The sequence below is a fragment of the Syngnathoides biaculeatus genome, chromosome 4 (genome assembly GCF_019802595.1).
Source record: "Syngnathoides biaculeatus isolate LvHL_M chromosome 4, ASM1980259v1, whole genome shotgun sequence".
NCBI lineage: Eukaryota > Metazoa > Chordata > Actinopteri > Syngnathiformes > Syngnathidae > Syngnathoides > Syngnathoides biaculeatus.
The window spans coordinates 6,968,058-6,989,651 of NC_084643.1; the positions used below are offsets into that span (position 1 = coordinate 6,968,058).

The window sequence follows — 21,594 nt, forward strand, 5'->3', positions numbered from 1 at the left end:
CAGAGGGCCGTTATGACTGTGAAATCATGAAATTTATAATTGCGTCATCGTATTTACACACAAAATTTCTGAACTAGTTTTGGAGTCGAATCAAGGGTAATGTTTTTTTTTTTTCGACTGTTGGTCATGTTTGATCACATAAAAATGTTTCCAATCGCCCAATGTTGTCTTCTATGACAATTTGTAATTATGATCACCTTCAGCAGGACTCATGGAAGTAGACACATGATTTGCCTTCACAGGGCACATAAAATCCTGTGGCGGGCAAGATCTGGCCCCCGGGCCTTGAGTTTGGAACCCGTAACGTAGCAGAAATGACGCATTTTACCAAACAGTTGCCAGAGCACGGCACCTTGCCTCGCATTTGCAAAACGCTGATGCGACATCTTAATTTGAGTTGCGAAAATAACCCAACCATAACTACTGTGTAAATGAAAACAATAATTGACCCTCTTAGCAATCCAAAACAGTGTGTGGGGTAAAATTTATGGAGTACAAGGCATGCACCAATGCAGCATAATACGATGACTCACTCCTTCAAAACTGCCTGCGATATTTCTGATGTCTTTATCACAAACACAGACAAGGTATGATGATAAAAGAAATGGAAAAAATGAAAACAAATGGATTCCACCCGAGCACCCCTTAACCGTCTAACAAAGGCCTTGATATAAAATACACAATGTTCAGCACCTCACGAAAACTGCACGCACAAAATGCAGTGACCATAGAGAATTTAGAACAATTATATCTTCCAGGAATGAAACCCCCCCCCCCCCCAACATTTGTCCTTCAAAAGAGAATAAAAAATGTTATGGAATCAAGTACAAGAGGCATAAAATGCATCACCAACTCCATATTGAAGTGACGGCTCTTTTGTTGCAATACAGAATTCCAGCCTGGGGGGGGGGGTCGACAGAAGATACGGAGAAAAGGTACGTAGAACCACCACACCTGTTTTACACGCATATTTGGATGTAACGTCAGAGAAACAAATATAAATAAATGATTGAACATACACCTGTTTCAGTTTCGTAGTTAACAGCTTCCAGGAAGAAGTTGTACCTCAGCCTAGTGGTCCTGCATCGGATGCTCTGTAGACTCCTGCCTGAGGGGAGCGGATGGGTTGATAGTCTTCATTTAGCTGAGATTAATATTTGCCAAGGGTTCCGTGTTCGTAAATGACCAGTGGAAGGCAATTATTTATAGAGAAGCATGAATGGAAAACAATATTTTTATTGCTCCCTGTAGCTGTAAGATTCCACTTTTTAAAATGTTCAATTGTTAATCATTGTTAAAAAATAATAAATGTTTAGCTGGCAATCAGGGTCATTTGTTCACTCATCTCAAAAAAGTGCCAGGCGCCTTTTCGAGGTTATGTGTGGTAAAAGCTTTATTTGTCAAATTAATTTTTCTAATTATATTAAATCTGACGGGGTCTGTGTGTTTGTGTTTTTTAGTTAATTAAAAAAATCTTTTGTTTTTCCACAATGAATTGAGGTATAGTATTGATGCAAGCATTTAATAGTGTGAAGGCGTTCACTTCAGCAAATGCTTTTTTTATAATAATTTTATGTCACATTATATGTTTGAATCTATTTTGTTTATTTGATGTGGGACATTTACCGTAATTTCCGGCCTAAAAGGCGGGAATTTTTTCACACGCTTTCAACCCCGCGGTTTATGCGGTGACGCGGCTAATTTGTGCGTTTCTTCTAACAAGGGGGCACGCGAGCGGAAAAGGAAAGAATGAGACCGGTGGAATGTATATGCAAGGAAGTGACTTTTACCGGCCCTGTTAGCGCTGCGCTGGAGTTAGCGCGGTGCTAGCTTGTTGCTGCTGTGTTACTGACGTGTCTCAGTGATATTTATTAGTTTTATTTTAAATGGCCCTGTTAGCGTTAGCACGGCGCTAGCGTTAGCACTAGCGTGTGAAGAATTGAGCCTTGGCACTTATTTGAGTAAAGGCTTTGTTGATTTTATTAAAAATATATATTTTAAAACAGTACCAAAAAAGATTCCTCTTCCCACAAAAAAAAGAAACTAAGTGTCTCTTTGAGGCAAGGGATTTATTTGTTCAAGATGTAGTTAACTGAGCTGCGGCATTTATCTTTCTTGTCATGCTCAACATGCTAGGGTTGGAGCTCAGTAAACTAGCCTAAGACTACAAAAACAAGGCATTTCCACTGTATTTAATGATGCCAAACACTAATGCTAAAGAATATGCACGCTAAAGGCTAACAGAAATTGTCTGTTACTGATCATTTTAGCACAAACATTGTACGGATGTCATGTTAGAAACGACGCTAGTGCCGGCGCAAAAAAAAAAAAAAAAAAAAAAAAAAATTGCCATCTTGGCTATGGCCAACAAATTCTTATCCTGCGAAAGTGGGTTAAAAGGGAGCACAATTTGAGAGATTCTGTTTTTTGGGACATTTAAAGTGTCCCGTCAGCACGATTGGGAAGTTGTAGCATTACGTTACATACTAGTGACTTAGTTCTGCTCTGTCATTAAGAATTGTGGTGAGGTCGAGACAGTTGGATGCATCACTCGTGACTCATATGGAGGGAGTTCATGTTTGGCAGACGTGTCTTCAGTTGCATCAGCTGCCTCACGCGCACACGCACACACTTTGTGTGGAAATCAGGAATAATAGGAATAATCAACCTTACTGTGGGAAACAAACTACATTTCCTTCACTTAACTTTAACCATTTTGTTAACCACCGAGGGTACTGTTTACATATAATACTGTATACCGTAATTTCTGGCCTACAGAGCACGCCAGATTATAAACTTAACCAGGTACATTTCCAAAGGAAATACCATTTGGTACATACATAAGCCGCACCTGTTTAAAAGCCGTAAGTGCCCACAGTGAAACCCACATTAAAACATGAGATATTTACAAAGAAAGACGGTACACAGAAAGAGTTTTCAAAGTTTTTATACCTTAGCTTAGCTTAACATAGCAACAACACGGTAGCACAAACAGGGCTGGTTACAAACAAAAACCATACCGGTAAAAAATAAAAACAGCCGCGGCAGCTGCACAGTAGCAACATGGTAGCACAGCACTAACAGAGCCTGTAAGAAAAAAAACATGCCTATATCACTGAGAAGCGACAGTAACACAGCGGAAACATGCTAGCGCAGCGCTAACGGTAGCACAGCGCTAACGTTAGCGCGGCGCTTAACAGGGCCAGTTTAAAAAAAAAATACAGGTAAAAATCACTGAGACGTGGCAGTAACACAGCAGCAAAACTCGAGCACAGTGCTAACAGAGCCGGTTAAAATAAAAACATACCGGTAAAAATCACTGAGACATGGCAGTAACACAGCAGAAACACGCTAGCACAGCGCTAATGCTAGCACAGCATTAACAGGGTTGAAAATGATCGCATTTGAATTCAGTGATTGTATTTTTGATATACCGTAATTTCCGGACCATAAGCCACAACTTTGCTCACACGCTTTCAACCCTGCTGCTTATGCGATGATGTGGCTAATTTATACATTTCTTTCTAACGGTCACCAGGGGCGCTTGAGTAGAAAAGGCAAGAGTGAGACAGGTGGAATACATGTGTCGAGGAAGACGCAAATTTAATCTAACTTCGCACTTTGATCTTGAATAAAATTAGCATGAAGAGAGCCTCACCATGGAAAAATGCAAGAAGCTTTCAAGTTAAAACCAAACGAGCTGGCCGATAAAGAAGCAAACGGCTGCTGCACGTAAACTTGGGATAAAAAAATCGATTCCAGCTCAGTAATTGTGTCGATATCTGCCCCGCAACTGACCGGCGACCATTTCAGGGTGTAGTCCGCCTTTCGCCCGAAGCTAGCTGGGATAGGCTCCGGCTTTCCCGCAACCCTTGTGAGGATAAGCGGCTTGGATAATGACATGATATGATCAATATCACCCCATATTGAGAGACTGTGTGTACCATTCTGGTCATGTTAGACTGAAGCAAGCGAAAGTGTACACTTTGCCTTTGCTGTTGCGCAATGCCTCAACTTTCCGTATCGTCTGATAATGTCACGCAACCTCCAAAATCTGCGTGAAGTCCAAATATTTACGACAGTCTCGGATCACCCAGTGAAAAGATAAATAAATAGACACGTGAGATGTATAATAGGTGCTATATGTTGTGTAATGCACGTTGTGATATAAGTAACACCGAATCTCCTTTACCTTCCCACGACTGGGTCTAAAGCTTTAAAGCAAAGCCCCCACAATTCTTGACCCTGGTCTCGGTGACCCACGCGGCATCAGTGACACACTCACACACAGACACAGCAAAGCCAACAACAGAATCCTTTGTTTTCCCTTTCCCGACAAAAGAGTGGCTTGTCAATGCGAAGAAAGGCCACGAGGGGTGCGATAAAATGCACAGAAACGAAAAGAAAACGGTAAATTCTCGCTCTCTGTTTGCTTGTATTTATAGCTGTGCAGGCCTTAGAGTCAGGCATGTACTTTTGAGGAGTACCTCCAAGGGAATTTTTTTGCTAAGCCGCACCACTGGAAACACAGGCTGCCGCTTTCCTGTTGGCGTGCCGTTGAATTCCATGGTGCGTGCATTCACCCCAATAGTTTTGCTTTTTTAAAAGGTAATAATGGCCGGACTAACCCACAAATTACACCCGGATCAATACAGATAAAGTCCCTTTGTTGGTAACGTATTATTTAGCAATGTTGATGAAAAATATCCTCAAATCAAAAGTATGCCAGATAAATGGTGGCTTTAGAGAAAGCTATGCGGTCATCAGCGTAGCCGGCAAAGCCTTGAGGGAAAAATTTTGTGTCAACATATTTTTGAAGTGGATTTAGTGGAATTACTCTTTTTTTTTTTTTTTTCACCTGGCCCTAAAACTAACACAGATTAACGTAGGCTCAAGATTTAGCTATGCGGTCCTCCGCATAATCACTTTTCTTTTCACACTTTATTCCGACAAGTTAAATGTAAAGCTAAAAGTTATGGAAGGGGATTGCATTCACGTGAGGGGAAAAAAACTGAGTAATCAGTATTTTTTTTTTTCCAGTTTTTCAAAATTTTCCCCTGTGCTTCTCTGAGTATTTTTCTGTGAGGATGCATCGAACTCACACGAGAACCAGCAAACTTTTGCAGACTCACTAATGGCGAATTATTACACCTTCATTGTCTTAAAAAAAAAACCTATTTAGAGTATCACACAATGTATTTTATCAATTATGGGACCTTAATTGAACTGGTAAGGTACATGTGTGTGGCCAGGGTGGAGGTGTGCGAGCAGCATTCCGCAAAGAGTCACTTGCACTTCGCAAGTTCTCGCGTGAACTAGATCTGCCCCGATAACTCGGAATAAAATGAGTCATAAAAACAGGCGGAACAAATGAGGCATAAAAACAGAAAAAAAATCGTCAGAAAAACACAGGGTGGAGGCGGGTGGGAGGAATTATTCAGAATAAGAGAGAAAAACATTGCTCAAAAAACAGGAAAAAGAAATCTTAAAAAAGGGAGGAGAATTAGACTGAAAATTTTAAAAAATTGTTTCTGAAAAACAGAAAAAGTACTCTGAAAAAAAAAGAAAAACTAAAATAAAAACAAATCCTTATAAAACTCATGTCTGCGTGGGTTTTCTCCGGGTAATCCGGTTTCCTCCCACATCCCAAAAACATGCAATGTTAATTGGACACTCTAAATTGACCCTAGGTGTGATTGTGAGTGCGACTGTTTGTCTCTATGTGCCCTGCGATTGGCTGACAACCAGTTCCCCGCCTCATGCCCGTTCACAACTGGAATAGACTCCTGCACTCCCCGTGACCCTTGTGAGGATAAGCGGCCAAGAAAATGGATGGATGTATTTGTAGTGTAAATAAGACACACACACACACACACATATATATATATATATACACACACGTGTGTGTTGTGTTTGTGTGTGTGTACACACACACACACACACATATATATATATATATATATAAACTGTATATAAAACTCTGAATAAAATGAGTCATAAAAAAGAAAAAAATAGTCAGAGAAACACAGGGTGAGGGGATGATGATAAAATAGGCAGAGGAATTAGATCGAAAACCTTTTAAAACAATTTCTGAAAAATTGAAAAAATACTCGGGGAACATTTTTTTTTGAAAAAGCCCCCCCCCCAAAAAAAACCCTCAGAAAACCAGGAGATTTTTTAAAATTGTTTTTTATATCAAAGTGAATGCAAAATATGCTTCCGTAAAAGGTAAATCTAACTCCTGTACTTGTATTATTTCTAAAACAATGGTACGCTATTGTTAGCGGGCTCGCTTAGCCATTATGCTCACGAAGTTCTCTATTTTTAAGATTGGGAGGGAAGCGAAATTGGAGGTTGTTTGTACATTTGTTGAGGATGAAACGGTGCAAAGACGTAGTGTACAACTACTTCTTCCAGCGTGAAGGCGTCTCCTTCTCTTTCTCTCTGCATTCTGTTCTAGGGATTACTTGGGGAACGTGCAACCAATTGGCTTTTGTTTCACCGGCGGTCTTAATGCGGGGCCGGTGCAGTCCAGCCATGTGCTTTTATGGCAACCTCAAATGCTTTCGACTGTTTTCTATGTGGACATTCTATTTAAATAAAGCTATGTTTGAAGCCTAAGGTACATTTTTGTTCCCAAAATAACAACCCAGATAACATTTGTCTCATTTTCCTCAAGGCGTCTTTTTCGGCAAAACTGAAAGTTGTATTTGTAGTTGTATTATTATTATATATTATTATTTCTCCCTCTTTTTTTTTTTTTTTACACCTAAAGGAAATACTTATCCCTCCAACATTGAAATGGAGTATTGCACATCTTCTTCGATGCATTTTTTTCCCACCTGAAAACAAAACTTTGAGTTTTTTTTTAATCATCCTCCATGACTTCAGCTCAGTGAGCATCTTTTGTTGTTTTTCTCTGACCATTTTAAAAATATGTCTTATCCATGATCATGCAAAGTTCAAAAGTGTGACGACGGGCTACAGAAACAGAAGTGAAACTTTGTGTACACTTAGCGCTCTGCAATCAATCACTTTCCTGTTTCCACTCTCGTTACTTGTCGTGTCGGACATCTTCAGCAATTGAGTATTTTCTTTTTGTTTTTATTGTACAGTGATTCAAATATTCTTTTACACTGGTGGGACATTTGAAAGTGTTCAAAACATTATTTAAAACATTATCTGTAAAATTTGAGCCTTGAGCAAATGAATTGACTCAACCTTATACTTAATTGGAAAATACTTTTGTACATGTCATCAGCATTTTTCTAGCACATATACCCAAAAAGTCCAAAATATTGTATGTTAAGTGTTAAACATAATTATAGATTATAAAGACAATGAAGGTATCTTTCATCTTGCCGTTGCTTTTGTGACAACAGTCTCTAAAAACAATTAAAGAGCATTAAAATAAATAAAAGACACTTACAGTACAGCATAAGAAATAAACACATACACACACACACACACACACACACACTTCTCACATCTTCCCTGCCCCTCTCACAACCACACACAGTCAGCGCAACACAACCCGACTCGAGCCACGTTGCTCCCCAGGGGCAGGTTACAAGATCCGCGGCCCACGGCGGCCCCCACCCCGGCGGTGCCGTAGAACTGGGGCCGTATTGTTTCATCATCATTGTGCGCGAGGGTTTCCCATGGATCAGGTGTTCCGGCCCGAGAGAGAAGGAGAGAGAAGGAGAGACAGAGAGAAAGAGAGAGAGAGAGAGAGAGAGAGAGAGAGAGACCATCCTTCTAATCCATCCATTTTCTTTGCCGCTTATCCTCATGAGGGTCGCAGGGAGTGCTGGAGCCTATCCCGGCTGTCAACGGGCAGGAGGCGGGGAACCCTGAACTGGTTGCTAGCCAATCGCAGGGCACACATAAAGACAAAATCACACCTATGGGCAATTTAGAGTGTCCAATGAAACCGGAGTGCCCACCCGGAGAAAACCCACGCAGGCACGGGGAGAACATGCAAACTCCACACAGGTGGCTCCGGATTGAACCCGCGTCCTCAGGACTGTGAGGCCAGTGATTTACCAGGTTACAGCGTCTTCATTTGTAGCTATTTTCCATCAAATAGTGGTTATCGCTTTATAGATGCTGTCTGTATCAGTCAATTAAAAAAAAGAAATGGCAATTTTTAAATAAATGCCGTTCTTTTTTGAGAATTGTAAAACTCCCACACTCATTTAATGAGTCGCCATCTCTCCCATAAACCACACGTGAAAAATAAACACTTCCCCCAAATAGACGCCTCCATTTTTGCAGCCCCCACTTAAAAAAATATGCAATAATATCTGGAATAATTTAATTTCACTGGATATGAACTGTCATATACTGGTTTTATTGTTTCACATTTTTTTCTGTATTATTCCATCGCCAATATACGACAATATCCCTGCCTGTAGATGACTGCGTAAACACAAAATTGCCGCTATTTGAGAAAATTGCTGTTACTTCTTCTTCTTTTCCTTTCGGCTTGTCCCGTTCGTGAACATTCAATAATACTTGGACGGGGTTTTTTTTTTGTAATTAATACATTTTGTTGAATTTAGTGCCATCTAGTGGTAAGAGTTCAGTGTTGTTTGTGCATCGGATTTATGGAAGCGTCAATAATTAAAAGTTAAGTGTTATTATTAAAAGGTTAGATAAAAAAATATTCGAACAAATGTTAAAGTGCAAGAAAAAAAGTACAAAAAGTGGAAAAAAACGATTGGACATTTTTTTCAAGAAAAGCAGAAAAACTAAAGATAGATAGATAGATAGATAGATAGATAGATAGATAGATAGAGATAGATAGATAGATAGATAGATAGATAGATAGATAGATAGATAGATAGATCATTGGGACAAAAATACCCAAATCTTTTATGACAATTATTAGAACAGAATTTGAAAATATTAGCTGGGAAAAACAATAAAAACGTTCATGAAAAATATGAACAAGAAAATGCAAAAGTATTCGATGGAAACTATTCAAACATGTTGCCAAATGTTTTGGAGAAATTTTACAGAACATTGTTTGCTAAAAAACATTTATGTAAAAAAAGGCCCCTCCCCCAAAATCTAAACGTTAAATGAAACTGCAAGATTAAATTTAAATAAGAATAAAAAAAATACTGTACATGTTTTTGAATGAATAATAATGTAAGATATGCATAAATATTCAATGAGAAAATAATAAATGTCAGACAAAAGCACAAAAATGTTAATCGAAAAATAGTTGATAAAAATGGTAAATATTCCACAAAAATCCCCAAATATTAGAGAATAACTTTGAAATATACTTTATTTATTTTTTAAATCCATCGCATTCGTGCCTAGTTCGGCTAATCCCAGGAGTTAATTGGTGAAGTGAGGATGTAGGCTGACAGATGGCCTCACTAAGAAGTACAAGTACTTGCAAATGCTGCGTGAGTCCTTCATTTTCAACAAGATGGACGGTTTCCTCGAGGAAGGCACGGAACATTTGGACATTTTGGACTCTGCGTGGACGGGCGGCTCCGAAGGAGGGTGGTCCACTTGCCTGGCTCTGGTGGAGCACATGTGCTTGGACCTACTGGGCCAAACGGACGTTCTGCTGGAGCACAGAGACGCCTGCTTTACTGTGGCCGGCCAGCTTTATTCAGACGACCACTGGGTGTGGATCTTCCATCATATCTGATCGGAAAATATGCATCCATCGCAAGATGGATTCCTATATTAATTGCATTAACAGCTTATTTAGAAAAGCAGTTTGTCCAACGTTTGAACAATGTTTCGAGGGTTGAATTATTTACACTAATGCTGAATAAAATACTATAAAAATATATCCTAGAGCTCCTTCATTTTTATGTGTTAGAATACATTAGAAATATTATCAGAAATATTCGATGGATTTAAAAAAAAATGACAAAAATGATACCGAGCGAATATAATCAAGAGATAATTAGTTAAACAATACTAAATATTAAGACAAAAAGTACGCTATTACTACTTCTACTACTACTACTACTGTTTGGTCTACTACTACTAGTGATAATAATAAGAATTATAATAATATAAATAATTAACTCCCTGAGAAGGGTTGCGTCAGGAAGGGCATCCGGCGTAAAAATTGTGCCAAACGTATATATGCGTCCATCTGAGATGATACGCTGTGGCGACCCCGAAAGGGACAAGCCGAAAGAAACACACAATAATAATATAAATAATTAAAGTTTCCTCTCAGCACGCAGTCAAACTTACGGAACTCCATATTGTTTTCAAAATAAAGTCATTTTATTTGTATGTGACGTATTTATTAAAACAGTCCTCATCTCATATTTACTTTGTCTTTCGAAATGTTACCCGGAAAACCTGGCCGCATTGTTTCCGGTTTGGCTGTACAACTACAAGAACCACAATTCCATGCGGGGGCAGGCGACAAGCTATTTGGAGTAGCTCGTGAAGGAATGTTGTGTTTTTTTTTTTTTTTTTTTAAAAAAAAGCTCTTACGCAATGTAATTTCAAAGGTTTTTTGCTTAGATGTCGGATTCCACGTAAGAAGAGTATATTGTCAGCGTCTTTACGAGAGAGAAGGTAAGAATATTGTCGTTTTTGAACGCCGAAAGGGGCTAAATCACAATGTAAATAGTTAATCTGATAGACGAGCACAGAGCATTAAAAAAAAATACGATTTTTAGGTGTAAACAATTGGAACAAATAATATCGAAATAATGTTTCTTAGTCTATAATGCTTATTGGATCACCTTGGAATTGTGGAGAAGACCCCAAAGCAGACATTTAAAACCCACTGAATCATTTTGGGGCTTCAATGTAAATTGCATATCGTGATAGCTTGATTTACGTGTTACTCAAATAATTCATATCTCGGTTATTTGGGCGATAGGTGATCCATGAGCAAAAACAAAGAACACCACTCACGTACACTTCATATTTTGAAATCAACACAAGTGGAAATCCCACTTGTATGTGAAGAAATATTGAGAAAAGATTACAAAGAAAAAAATATGTTGGGAACAAAAAACAATAGAAATGTGGAAAAAAAGTAAAACAAGAGGAAATACAAAAACGTGAAGAAATAAAACAAATGGTGAAAAAATACAAAAACGGTAAGTGGAAAGATATAAAAAAATACATGAGAAATGTACAACAAAATGGAGGGTAATGGAAAAACATTAAAAAATTATAAAAATATTGAATGAAACAAAAAGAATGAGACCAAAAAAGTTACAAATATGTACAAATTTTATAGTAAAAATACATTAGTTAAAATAAAAAATGAACAAAGTAGATTCGAAGAGGAAAACATTATTATACTAAAAAGGAAATTTGACAAAAATACCAAAATATAAAACAACAGTCCAGAAATGTTAGATAAAAATGAAAAAAAGTTGAAAAAATAGATGGAATTTATATGAACAATGCAAAAATAGCGACAAAAAATTTACAAAAGTGTTGGAGGAAATTAAAATACTATTTTTACCTTACTGGAAGCTATGCAAATTATTTCGTTTGCCTCAGTTTATCTCTATTGTTGACTTTTATTTGCATTGCTCCTTAAAGGGGCCAAACCAGATTATTCTAGTATCTCTACGGTGCCTCAGGATACACATGAATTCGATTTAATTAAAGATGTCAATGCATTCCTCGGTTCTAGATGTTTTTCTGCCGAGAGGCCTGAAATCCAGTCATTCGAACGTCTCGAGCAGTTGACATTACATCATGACGTCCTGACGCCAGCCCGGGCTTGCGTCTGCCTGTCACAATGAGCGCCGTGGCTCTGGGCTTCGTGCTCGTGGCCGTGTTCTTTCTAGCGCTCGGCCTTCTCCATCGCTATGGCGACTTGAGGAAGGAGCAACGGATGGTCCTGCTGGGGACGCTGGCGTCCTGGTACCTCTGTTTCCTCATCGTCTTTGTCCTCCCGCTGGACGTCAGTACGGTATGTACACATATATTAGTTTAGGGTACAGTAATTTCTTGTGTAAAATGCGCATTTTTCAACCCCCCCACTCCAAATTGTCAAAAGTCAATTGTGCGCGATATCCATCGGTATAGGAGAAAATGAAACTTTCACATTTTCAAAATGCGTACTGCCATAAAGAGATTATGAAAAAACTGTACCCTTTCATTCCAATATGCTACCGCCTCCTAGAGGTTATGAAAAAGTTGTACCCCTTCACTCTAGTATGCCACCTTGTGGTAGTGAAAAAGGTGTAGCCTACACTTTTGTTGTGAGTGCAACATCTGACTGCGTATATGTACAGTTGTGCGCATAGGTTTACATACCCAGTCAGGATTTGTGAAATATAATTTATTTATTTTGAAATGCTTGTTTAATTTGAATCCCATAAAAAAAATTAATTGTGTTTCGCCCGGTCCTTCATATTTTCTTTCAAATACTGCATGAGTACAAATACTAAAATTAAAGTAGGGCTGTGAATTTCAAAATGAGAGCATGTAAATAACAGAATAGGTGTGCAAGTGTTTAACTTCAGAATAATTCTTTGAAAAAAGTAATAAGATACAGATAATGTTTTGATGATATAGTTTGAAGCAAAATCATGCATTGTAAAATTGAATTATACATAGGTTGAAGAGTTTTCCAGAAATTTGAGATCAATGTTGGGGGTGCGCATTATACATGAGAAATTACAGTATGCTTCGGTGAGATGTGCTTCTCTGCAATGCATTACACATGGGTTGAAGAGTTTTCCAGAAATTTGAGGTCAATGGTGGAGGTGTGCATTATACATGAGAGAAATATACTTCAGTAAGAAGTTTAAAATGCGCTTCTCTTTCAGACCATCTACAAACAGTGTCTGTTAGATAATGCACATCATCCCACCCCTGTGACTCTGTCAACTTCGTCAAGAAGCGCTAATAAGGCAGGAAACGCCTCGACTCTTGATCCACCTGAGAGGTAACTTCTCGAGTGGCCTCGCAGTGGTTAAACTTCAGGTTGTTCGAAGTTTGAGCGACTCTCTCGCGACGTGGTGCTGTTTTGGTTAGTAGCAGAATTCAAATGCACTCGGCAGTTACAAAAATTAAATTGTTTCCAGTGTAGCAAGTGTGTGTGAAAAGCCGTGGAGTTACATACCAGACGGTGTGCTACCGGTTTTCTGGAGGGTTGTGTATTGGACGTCTCAGTTTCTCACATGGTAAGACCAACCTTCATTCACACACACACTTTTTAAAGTTTTGGTTTTTTTAAATGTACCTAACCAATCCTTTGTGCGCGCGTGCAGGTTGCTGCTGCCCTTCATGCAGTCGTACGCGCGATCCGGAGCGTTCTCCCAAGTGGGAAAGTTCAAAGCTGCCCTTGTCGAGAATGCCATCTACTACGGCACCTACCTGCTCATCTTCATCTTTCTGCTCATCTACGTCGCCGCGCACCCGCAGTGGCAACTCACGTGGTCAGTTCTCATTGACACTGACAGACTAGTGTTTATTCAATATGTTTATTAATGTTTCACTGTGTTCAAGGAATGAGCATTTCTCATCATAATTAAAAATACTGTAAAGGCTCGGTTCTCGAACGTCCCCGTTTTCAAACAAATTGGTTTTCGAACGAAAATTTCGAGAGCTTCTGATTTCGAAGGAAAACCGGTATTTGAACCCCCCTGACAAAACCCGGAAATAACATGTGGCGCACGGCCAGACCAGCTGACCCACGACGCGCTTTGTTGTGAATTCCCACGCCGCCAAAAAAACCCCCGGAAATAACAAAATGCGTGGGGCGCAAACAGCTGGCCCACCCACGATGTGTTTTGTTATTGTCAATTCAAACAGCCTCCGGAAAAATAACCCAGAAATGACATACCGGGCCCGCCGCAACCAGCGCACTTTTGTTATTCTGTGTAACGCAGCCTCTGTACACAGACGTGTTCCGGTAGCGACTGTTGTTTTTGTTCTTATGGAGGACTACCGACCGTATTAACCCCCAATCATGGCTCCAAAGAAGGCAAGTTGCTTGTTTAAAGTTATTCTGCACTTTTGTGAATTTAAAAAAAAGGTTTACAAGGATGGGGCCCGAGTCGCTACAGATACGGCAATGCACTCCCAGCTTAGCGTACCCTACTCCTAAAGCATACATTTTAAGCAAAAAATAAATCTATTTCTTAAATTATTTTACTATAGAAAGTATTTAAACTATATATGTATTTCTACTCTGCAGTTTATTATCAGGAAAAGTTGAAAAAATGCTTTAAAAAGCCCAATTTTTTAGGCTTGGAACACATTATTTCTCTTTCCATTCATTGTAATGGTTGGTTTTCGAAAAAAATCACTTCTCGAACCGTTTTCTGGAACAGATTGTGGTCGAGAACCGAGGCATCACTGCATATATATAAAATACATCTGAAATATAAGCATATTCGACAACAGGAGCATTGCACCAAAAGTGCAAAATCATTGTTTGGAGAGAAAAAAAAACCCTAAAATATCTGGAATAATGTTTGACATAGTTGACAAATTTGACATGTATTAGACATGAAAACAATTACATAAAAAAATATTTAAATTGGCCGGCATGGTGGATGGAAAGAGTTGGCCTTACAGTTCTGAGGTCCTGGGTTCAATCCCAGAGTTTGCATGTTCTCCCCGTGCCTGGGTGGGTTTTCTCCGGGCACTCCGGTAACCTCCCACATCCCAAAAACGTGCAACATTAATCGGACACTCTAATTTGCCCAGAGGTGTGATTGTGAGTGCAGCTGTTTGTCTCTCTGTGCCTTGCGATTGGCTGCCAAACAGTTCAGGGTGTAACCCGCCTCCTGCCTGTTGACAGCTGGGATAGGCTCCAGCACTCCCGCCACCCTCATGAGGATAAGCGGCAAAGAAAATGGATGCATGGATATTTAAATTGGAAAAAATGCTTGGACAAAGACAATAACAGACTAGGCACAAAAAATAAAGAGCTACATTATCAGATGTCAAAATGCAAAAATGGGCTGAAAAAAAATCTTGATTTCTAATTGCACAAATATTAGAAATATGCAAACAGGGGGAAAGTACAACAATGGATAAAAAAAACAAATCCTGCAAAATTACAAAAATACAAACATGCTACGCTCTAAAAAAAACAACTTGAATAAGAAATAATAAATGACGATAAACTATATCTGTGTCGGCTGTGTTCAGGACTGAGTTTCAGACCATCGGCATCACGGCCGCCAACACGTGGGGCCTCTTCCTCCTGGTGCTGTTGCTGGGCTACGGCCTGGTGGAAATCCCCCGTTCCTATTGGCTCTCATCCTGCCACGCCCACTCACTGGCCAAAACCTACTTCAAGGTTGCAAAGATGGCCAGTGAGAAAGCGGCGGCTGAGGAGAACTTGGCCGATGCCATGGAGGTGAGACTGTTATGTGCTACGATGTTCATTTTCAAACCGGGTCAGATGTTATTGATCCCTCCGCTCTGCTTTCAATCATCAGGACGTGTTCGTTGTCAACGCCTCAGTCAAGTTTAGCCACTCGCTCAGGAAGTGCGTGGACACCATTTTGACTAAAGTGAGGTTTCAAGGAGCCAATTTCCTGTTTTCGTGTCGTTAATACACTAACGTAACAAATCTTTAGTGTCCCATAGAGTACCAGGAGGAGATGGGCAAAGACGTGGAACATTTGTGTGAAGATCGGCTGGTCCTTCCAACCAAAAAAGGCCTCGTGCAGCTTCATAAAAAAGTACAGCCAAGGGACTTCAAAGCAATATATAGAATAACGAGCAATAATCCTTATAAATATCAAAAAAAGACAAATATGTGCAATTATGCACATACAAAATTATTATTTAAAATCTAAAAAAATGATTTACAACAAAATAATCTTGTAAACATTTGGGATCATATTAGATATTACACAAAATATTGTATAAAAAAGTATTGTATAAAAAATAAATAGACAAAAATAGTGTGTATATATCTATATATATAGATATATATATATATATATAGATAGATAGTAGAACATAACTAAATATTGGGCAAAAAAAAACATAAATGTCTAGAAAACACTGTGGTTGGATTAGCACGTCTGTCTCAAGTTCAGAACTCCTGTGTTATTTTGCGTTGGTGCTATAAAAGTATACAAAAATTCACGCGTATGTTTCAGGTGATCTCCGCCGTGCAGCGGTGCCGTCAGACTCGAGTCCAGTGGTCCGTGTTGCTGGAGAGGATTTTCCATCTCGAAGACGTCACCAAGAGCCGCAGCAACCCGACGTGCCATTTTGTGCGCAGCTTCGCAACCGCAGAGGCTGACGGCTGCGTCCGGAAATTTCTCTACACTCCTAAAGTAGGTGAGTCTGTGGACATCGTCCTCTTTTCTTAGATTAATTTGACTAATTTTTATAATTTTACCACTTTCCAAATTTCGGGCATCGTGACGGCAATTTATTTATACATCACCGTGCATTTGTTGACATTTGATTTTGGGGAAAAAACAAAAAACGTTTTAATCATGCTTTATGTGCGTGGCCGTGTTTTCCAGAGTGGTACTGGGAATGCGTGTTCCGTCAGGTGTTCTACAAGGTACTGGCGCTGCTGCTGTTTTTGCTCTCCGTGCTGGTGGTGTGGTCCGAGTGCACCTTCTTCAGCAAGCATCCGGTCCTCTCCCTCTTCGCCATTATCGTCCGTGTGACGGAACAGAGGCGCTACTACGTTTGTACTGAGGTGGGCAACAATTTGGTCGACATTAAATATTTTTGAATTGTTCAAAGTATTGCCTTTCAAATGCTTTTAATAACTGTCATGGCAAGATTTAAAGTAACATTTTGCCATTAACTATCATATACTGTAAGCAGTTGATGTGTCCGTGCATCACATACACGCGTTGTGCATGAACTGCTGCCTGTGAAAGTGTTTTCTGTCTTTGTGGGAAGGCAACTTTTTCCCCAACACTTTGGACTCCGATCTTGAAAGTAGATTCCGTCTGCTTAATTTTTCACCCCCCACGCCCACTTTGGCTACTCCCCTTTGGTGTCATGGTAACGAAATCCATACTTGCCTTTGGCTCAGCTGTATAGAGCTCGTGCACCTACGTCAACAAAGTCACGTGACTGGCCACACTGCAGGTCAAACAAAGCATTGTTCAATGCTAAATCAGTTGGAGACGACACGAAAATACGTCTCCCAGAGTTTTGTCCGATACCGTTAAACATTTAGGTGATAATAAACGAAGGTACATGGAAAAAAAAGAGACATTTGGCACAGAGGACCCATATTTATTGCCGAAGTCAATGTTTTCGCCGATAACAAATTGGACTGTTAACCCGCTTCCGCTTGTCTTGGACAACTGGATCTATGCACGTATCTGGTGAGTAAGTCGTCGAGATCTACACGGAAGAGTTTGAAAGCGTAGAAAAGTCTGGACGCATACAAATACTTCGTTCCTGGGTCTGTTCTCAACGGGGAGACGGCTCGTGAACGTGGAAGTGTGTTCGGCTACACGTTAACCTTTGGCGGAACCCATCGATCTTTTCAGCTATTTTTCAATATGAACACCAATATTTATATCAATGACCCCTGGTTTTACACAAACTCGCATTCATTAAGTATGATTAGGAAAAAAAAGGACAAGCAAGTCGGCTCCTCCGTAGCATTTCCCAAGAAGTATTTATAATGCCAAGTTGGCTCATTTGAGAACAATGCTTTAAAAAAATAAGATGGAGTCGGCTCCTCCGTACACGAAGCGTCTTGTGGCCACACGTTAAACTTCGGTAAACCTTTCCGAGACAGATGTTTTTTTTTTTTTTAAATATGAATTGTTCTCAAATGAGTCCAAAGCGTATTTTAAAAAAAGAAAATAAACCACTGGGATAGGCTTCAGCCCGCGTACACGGAAGCGTGGTGCAGCCACAGGTTAACCAACGCAATACTCTGCGTGACCGACGGTTTATTTTCTTTTTTTTTTAAATACCCATTGGACTCATTTGAGAAAAATCCATATTAAAAGAAAAAAAAAAACATCTGTCGGGGAGAGGTCTACCAAAGTTTAACGTGTGGCCGCAACACGCTTCCGTGTACGTTGGAGACGACTACCTGTCATTTTTTTGTTTTTTTTTTAAACACATTGTTCTCAAATGAGCCAACTTGGCATTATAAGTACTTCTTGGGAATTTGAGATTGAGAAGAATAATTCCTACCTGAAGTGAAGTGATCGCTACACAGTCGTGTGTATTTGCTTGGGCTCCATCCATCACGTTTAGTAGCCAAAATCCATTGATATTTTCTGGTCTTTTCAGCTAGTATTCCGTAAAATGATCTCTTTGAATATTCGTTTCGTCTTTTGTAACAACCAACAGCACAACAAGTCTCGGGCATTGTGTATATTCTGCTGCGGTTCAATGTCCCCCACACTGTCCAGCGGATCCTTTTGACCGGCAATATGGCGCCGTGAAAATGGTGACGTCACGTGCACGAGCTCTATCCAGTATTCTGTATTGTATCTTGTATTGTATTGTATTGTATCTGTATTCAGTATTCTTCCACAGGGCTACTTTCATTGGCGTCCTTCTGTTCTCTTTGTCCACCAGGTAGTGTCCTTCATCACCGTCCTCTTCCTGTGCACGTGCGTCTACTCCACCGTGTTCCAGATCCGGGTGTTCAACTTTTACTGCCTGGTGCCTCATCACCAGACGGACGCCTACAGCCTGCAGTTCAGCGGCATGTATGCGCAGCGCACTTGTGGCCGCATAATTAGGTGAACTCACGGAATGCTAACCTTTCTTGAGTCTTCTTTCAAGGTTATTTTGTCGCCTGACTCCTCCGCTGTGCCTCAACTTCCTGGGTCTGATCCACATGGATCCCGCCGTGTCCCCCCAGGACCGAATACACACGTCCTATACGTCTGTACGTGGACTTGCTCTCACAATGCAGTGAAATGAATGAAGTACAGTTGTTCCTTGTCTTAAGAGTTGAATTTGTGCCGTGACCATGCTTGCATCACAAATCACTAGTATTTCAAATCAAATATCCTGATGGAAATTAATCAAAACACATTTTTCCATAATAAAATAAGTTGCTACATTGTTGTATAGTATAAAAACATACGTACTAATAAAATACACAAGTAACAATAAAATAGAATGGAAAGAAATAAAGAATGAGTCAAAACAACAAAGCTCAAAATTTTACAAAAGATACCTGAGAAATGTAAAAATGTCAGAAAAATACAAAAATTGTAACATTTGAGAAAATAAGTGTAAAATACACACATTAGAAATATTACAAAATACTACTACAACTAATAATAGTACAGTATTTGAAAAAGAAAAATTACAAGAAAATACTACAATATTAGGGAAAAAATACTAAAATAGAAGAGAAAAACAAGTTAGATACAATTAATAAAATAGCAGGAAAAAATAAAATATTAGACAACAAATTTTTTCACTACTTTAACTGAACTAAATCTTGCTTAGTATTTATTTTTAACATATTGTAGAAGTGCTATACTCGTATGTTTTTCTATTATTTCAAGCTTTAATTCAATTGACATCTACTTATTCTTCTCAACATTCAGTTTTTTAGGACCTATATTTATATTAAAAAAAAATTGATTTAGCAAATTTCCTGCACAAATAGTGGGAAATCTATGCACAAAAGCTCATAGATTCTTTGACTGTGAGGTAACTGATAACGAGTGGTCGTTGGGAAGTTTTCTGCCGCCATCTGGTGGCAGAAGGCCTGAATTTCACTCAGTAGTCAAATATTTGCTCACGTTCCAAAATATAAAAAATACATCGCGTGACAACTCATCTTTCTTTTCCGCGTAATTCGAGGTACCACTGTATGTGATCGTGATTGCCACACGCTCATTGTTAGTGTGTCCCTTTCTAGATAATGGGCTCCATGCATCTGCTGTCATTTATAGCCAATGGCTTCTACATCTACTACCCTGTTTTGGTGTTGCTGCTCTGCTTTGCCACACTTTATAAGTAAGCTTTTATATTGTTGTTGTCTTTTTTTTAATATTGGATGCAGTGCAATTGAAAAGGTTGGGGTTCACTTGAAAAAAAGCTCCTTTAGCAAAAAGTAGTTTCCTTTACAAAACAGACTGAAGACATTTCTAAGCGACAACCAAAGTATTGAATGGTACTGTTTTACATATGAAAAATAAAAGAAATTGTCTACATACAGATGTAAATTAATTGGCGCTAACGAGAATTTCATGCAATCTTGTTTCGGTAGCCTGGGTTCTCGCTGTTTGAACGTGCTGGGCATCCATCAGTACGTCGCCGATGACGACCTGAGCTCGGATCTGGTGGACGAGGGCAAGGAGCTCGTCAGAAGAGGTCGCTTTCATTTTGTCGCTTGCTGCAAATGACTACGCAGTTCTATTTATTTATTTTTTTTAATTAAAAGTGCTTTATTGAGCAATTGTCATTTTCATGTCGATACTTTGTTTTGCAGAAAGGAGAAAACGACAGAAAAGTGAGGATGTAGCGAATGGAAGACTGGTACGTGTTTTGCTATCCACTTCTTGTTGGCAATTCAGAAAAATTTGATCTTTAAAATAATGCTAGCATGTTGTTGCTATGTTAATCTAAGCTAAGGTATTAAAACTTTGAAAACTCTGTGTACCATCTTTCTTTGTAAATATCTGGTGTTTCAATGTGGGCACTTGCGGCTTTTACACAGGTGCGTCTTATTTATGTAGGAAATCATATTTCCTTTACAAATGTACTGCATGAGGCTTATAATCAGGTGCGCTCTATAGGCCGGAAATTACGGGACTTGGCCTCTCAACTATATGGAATGATAAAACTTTTGGTGGAAGTTAATTACTCACGCTATCCTCTGTGATTTAGCTTTAGTTTTTTAACTTTTTTACCCAATGGTTACTTTATTTATTTAACAAAATTTCAGTTGTTATGTCGTGTTTTTGTTTTGTGTTGTCAGTCGTGGAGAGAGCGATATGAAGGAGTCTACGGGGACTCGGGGGCGAACAGAGCTGCTTACGTCGAAATCAAAGATGACCAGCAAACTCCAATCAAGAAAAGCAGTTGGGGACCTATAAAACGTTGAGAATATATTGGTACTTTTACTAGCAATTTCACGTCACATCATTTTGTCTTTGCAGTTATTGGCTTCACTTGGCGAGACTCGGATGAGCAGCAGAGGAGTTTATTACACAGCAACGACAACGGTGAATGACGACCCAACAAAATGTTTAATACTGTATGTCCTTGTTGTCCGACTTTATCTCTCTGCTTTTTTTGTGTAGGAAGATGGACCGTATGATGCGACAAGTTTTAAAACCGCAACCTTTGGTGATATTTGACATAAAGAAGGGATGACTGGGAGGAAGGAGGCTTTTTTTTTTAAGGTTTTGATGAAGTTACTCAGGAAAAATCTGAAAAGTACGTCAGAGTCCATGAAGTGGGCCCAATTTATTGCCAAGAGGATTACTGCCATCCATTAAGACGTTTTCCATTACGGACCTCTTGAAACTGTGAACATGCATGCATGGTGTGTGCGAAGTGTCAGTTTTCTACAAATATTCCTTTTTATGAAGGCTTTTTTTTGGGTAAATTATTAAAATCTCTATGTAACAATCATAGCTTTTGTGGGTTTCTTTAAGAAAAATTGTACCGCCTTTTAATGTCAGTTGT

General features: G+C 39.2%; 1 protein-coding gene across 2 annotated transcripts; it reads left to right on the top strand.

Annotated features, from left to right (window-relative positions):
- Positions 1-10,382: 10,382 nt before the first annotated feature.
- On the top strand, positions 10,383-21,542 carry LOC133499904 (G-protein coupled receptor-associated protein LMBRD2B-like). 2 transcript variants are annotated; one of them, XM_061818319.1, is made up of 18 exons: positions 10,383-10,569; positions 11,651-11,932; positions 12,795-12,913; positions 13,053-13,151; positions 13,239-13,406; positions 15,130-15,340; positions 15,423-15,497; positions 15,564-15,668; positions 16,095-16,278; positions 16,470-16,651; positions 18,514-18,647; positions 18,724-18,829; positions 19,820-19,917; positions 20,171-20,274; positions 20,393-20,439; positions 20,882-20,984; positions 21,063-21,128; positions 21,211-21,542. In XM_061818319.1, exons 2-18 carry the CDS (start codon positions 11,759-11,761, stop codon positions 21,261-21,263), a joined length of 2,028 nt encoding a protein of 675 aa, XP_061674303.1. In that variant the 5' UTR covers positions 10,383-10,569; positions 11,651-11,758; the 3' UTR covers positions 21,264-21,542. The 2 variants fall into 2 exon arrangements, with proteins under 2 accessions (XP_061674303.1, XP_061674304.1); XM_061818320.1 differs by having other exon boundaries at positions 10,384-10,569; positions 21,207-21,542.
- The last annotated feature ends 52 nt before the right edge of the window (positions 21,543-21,594 follow it).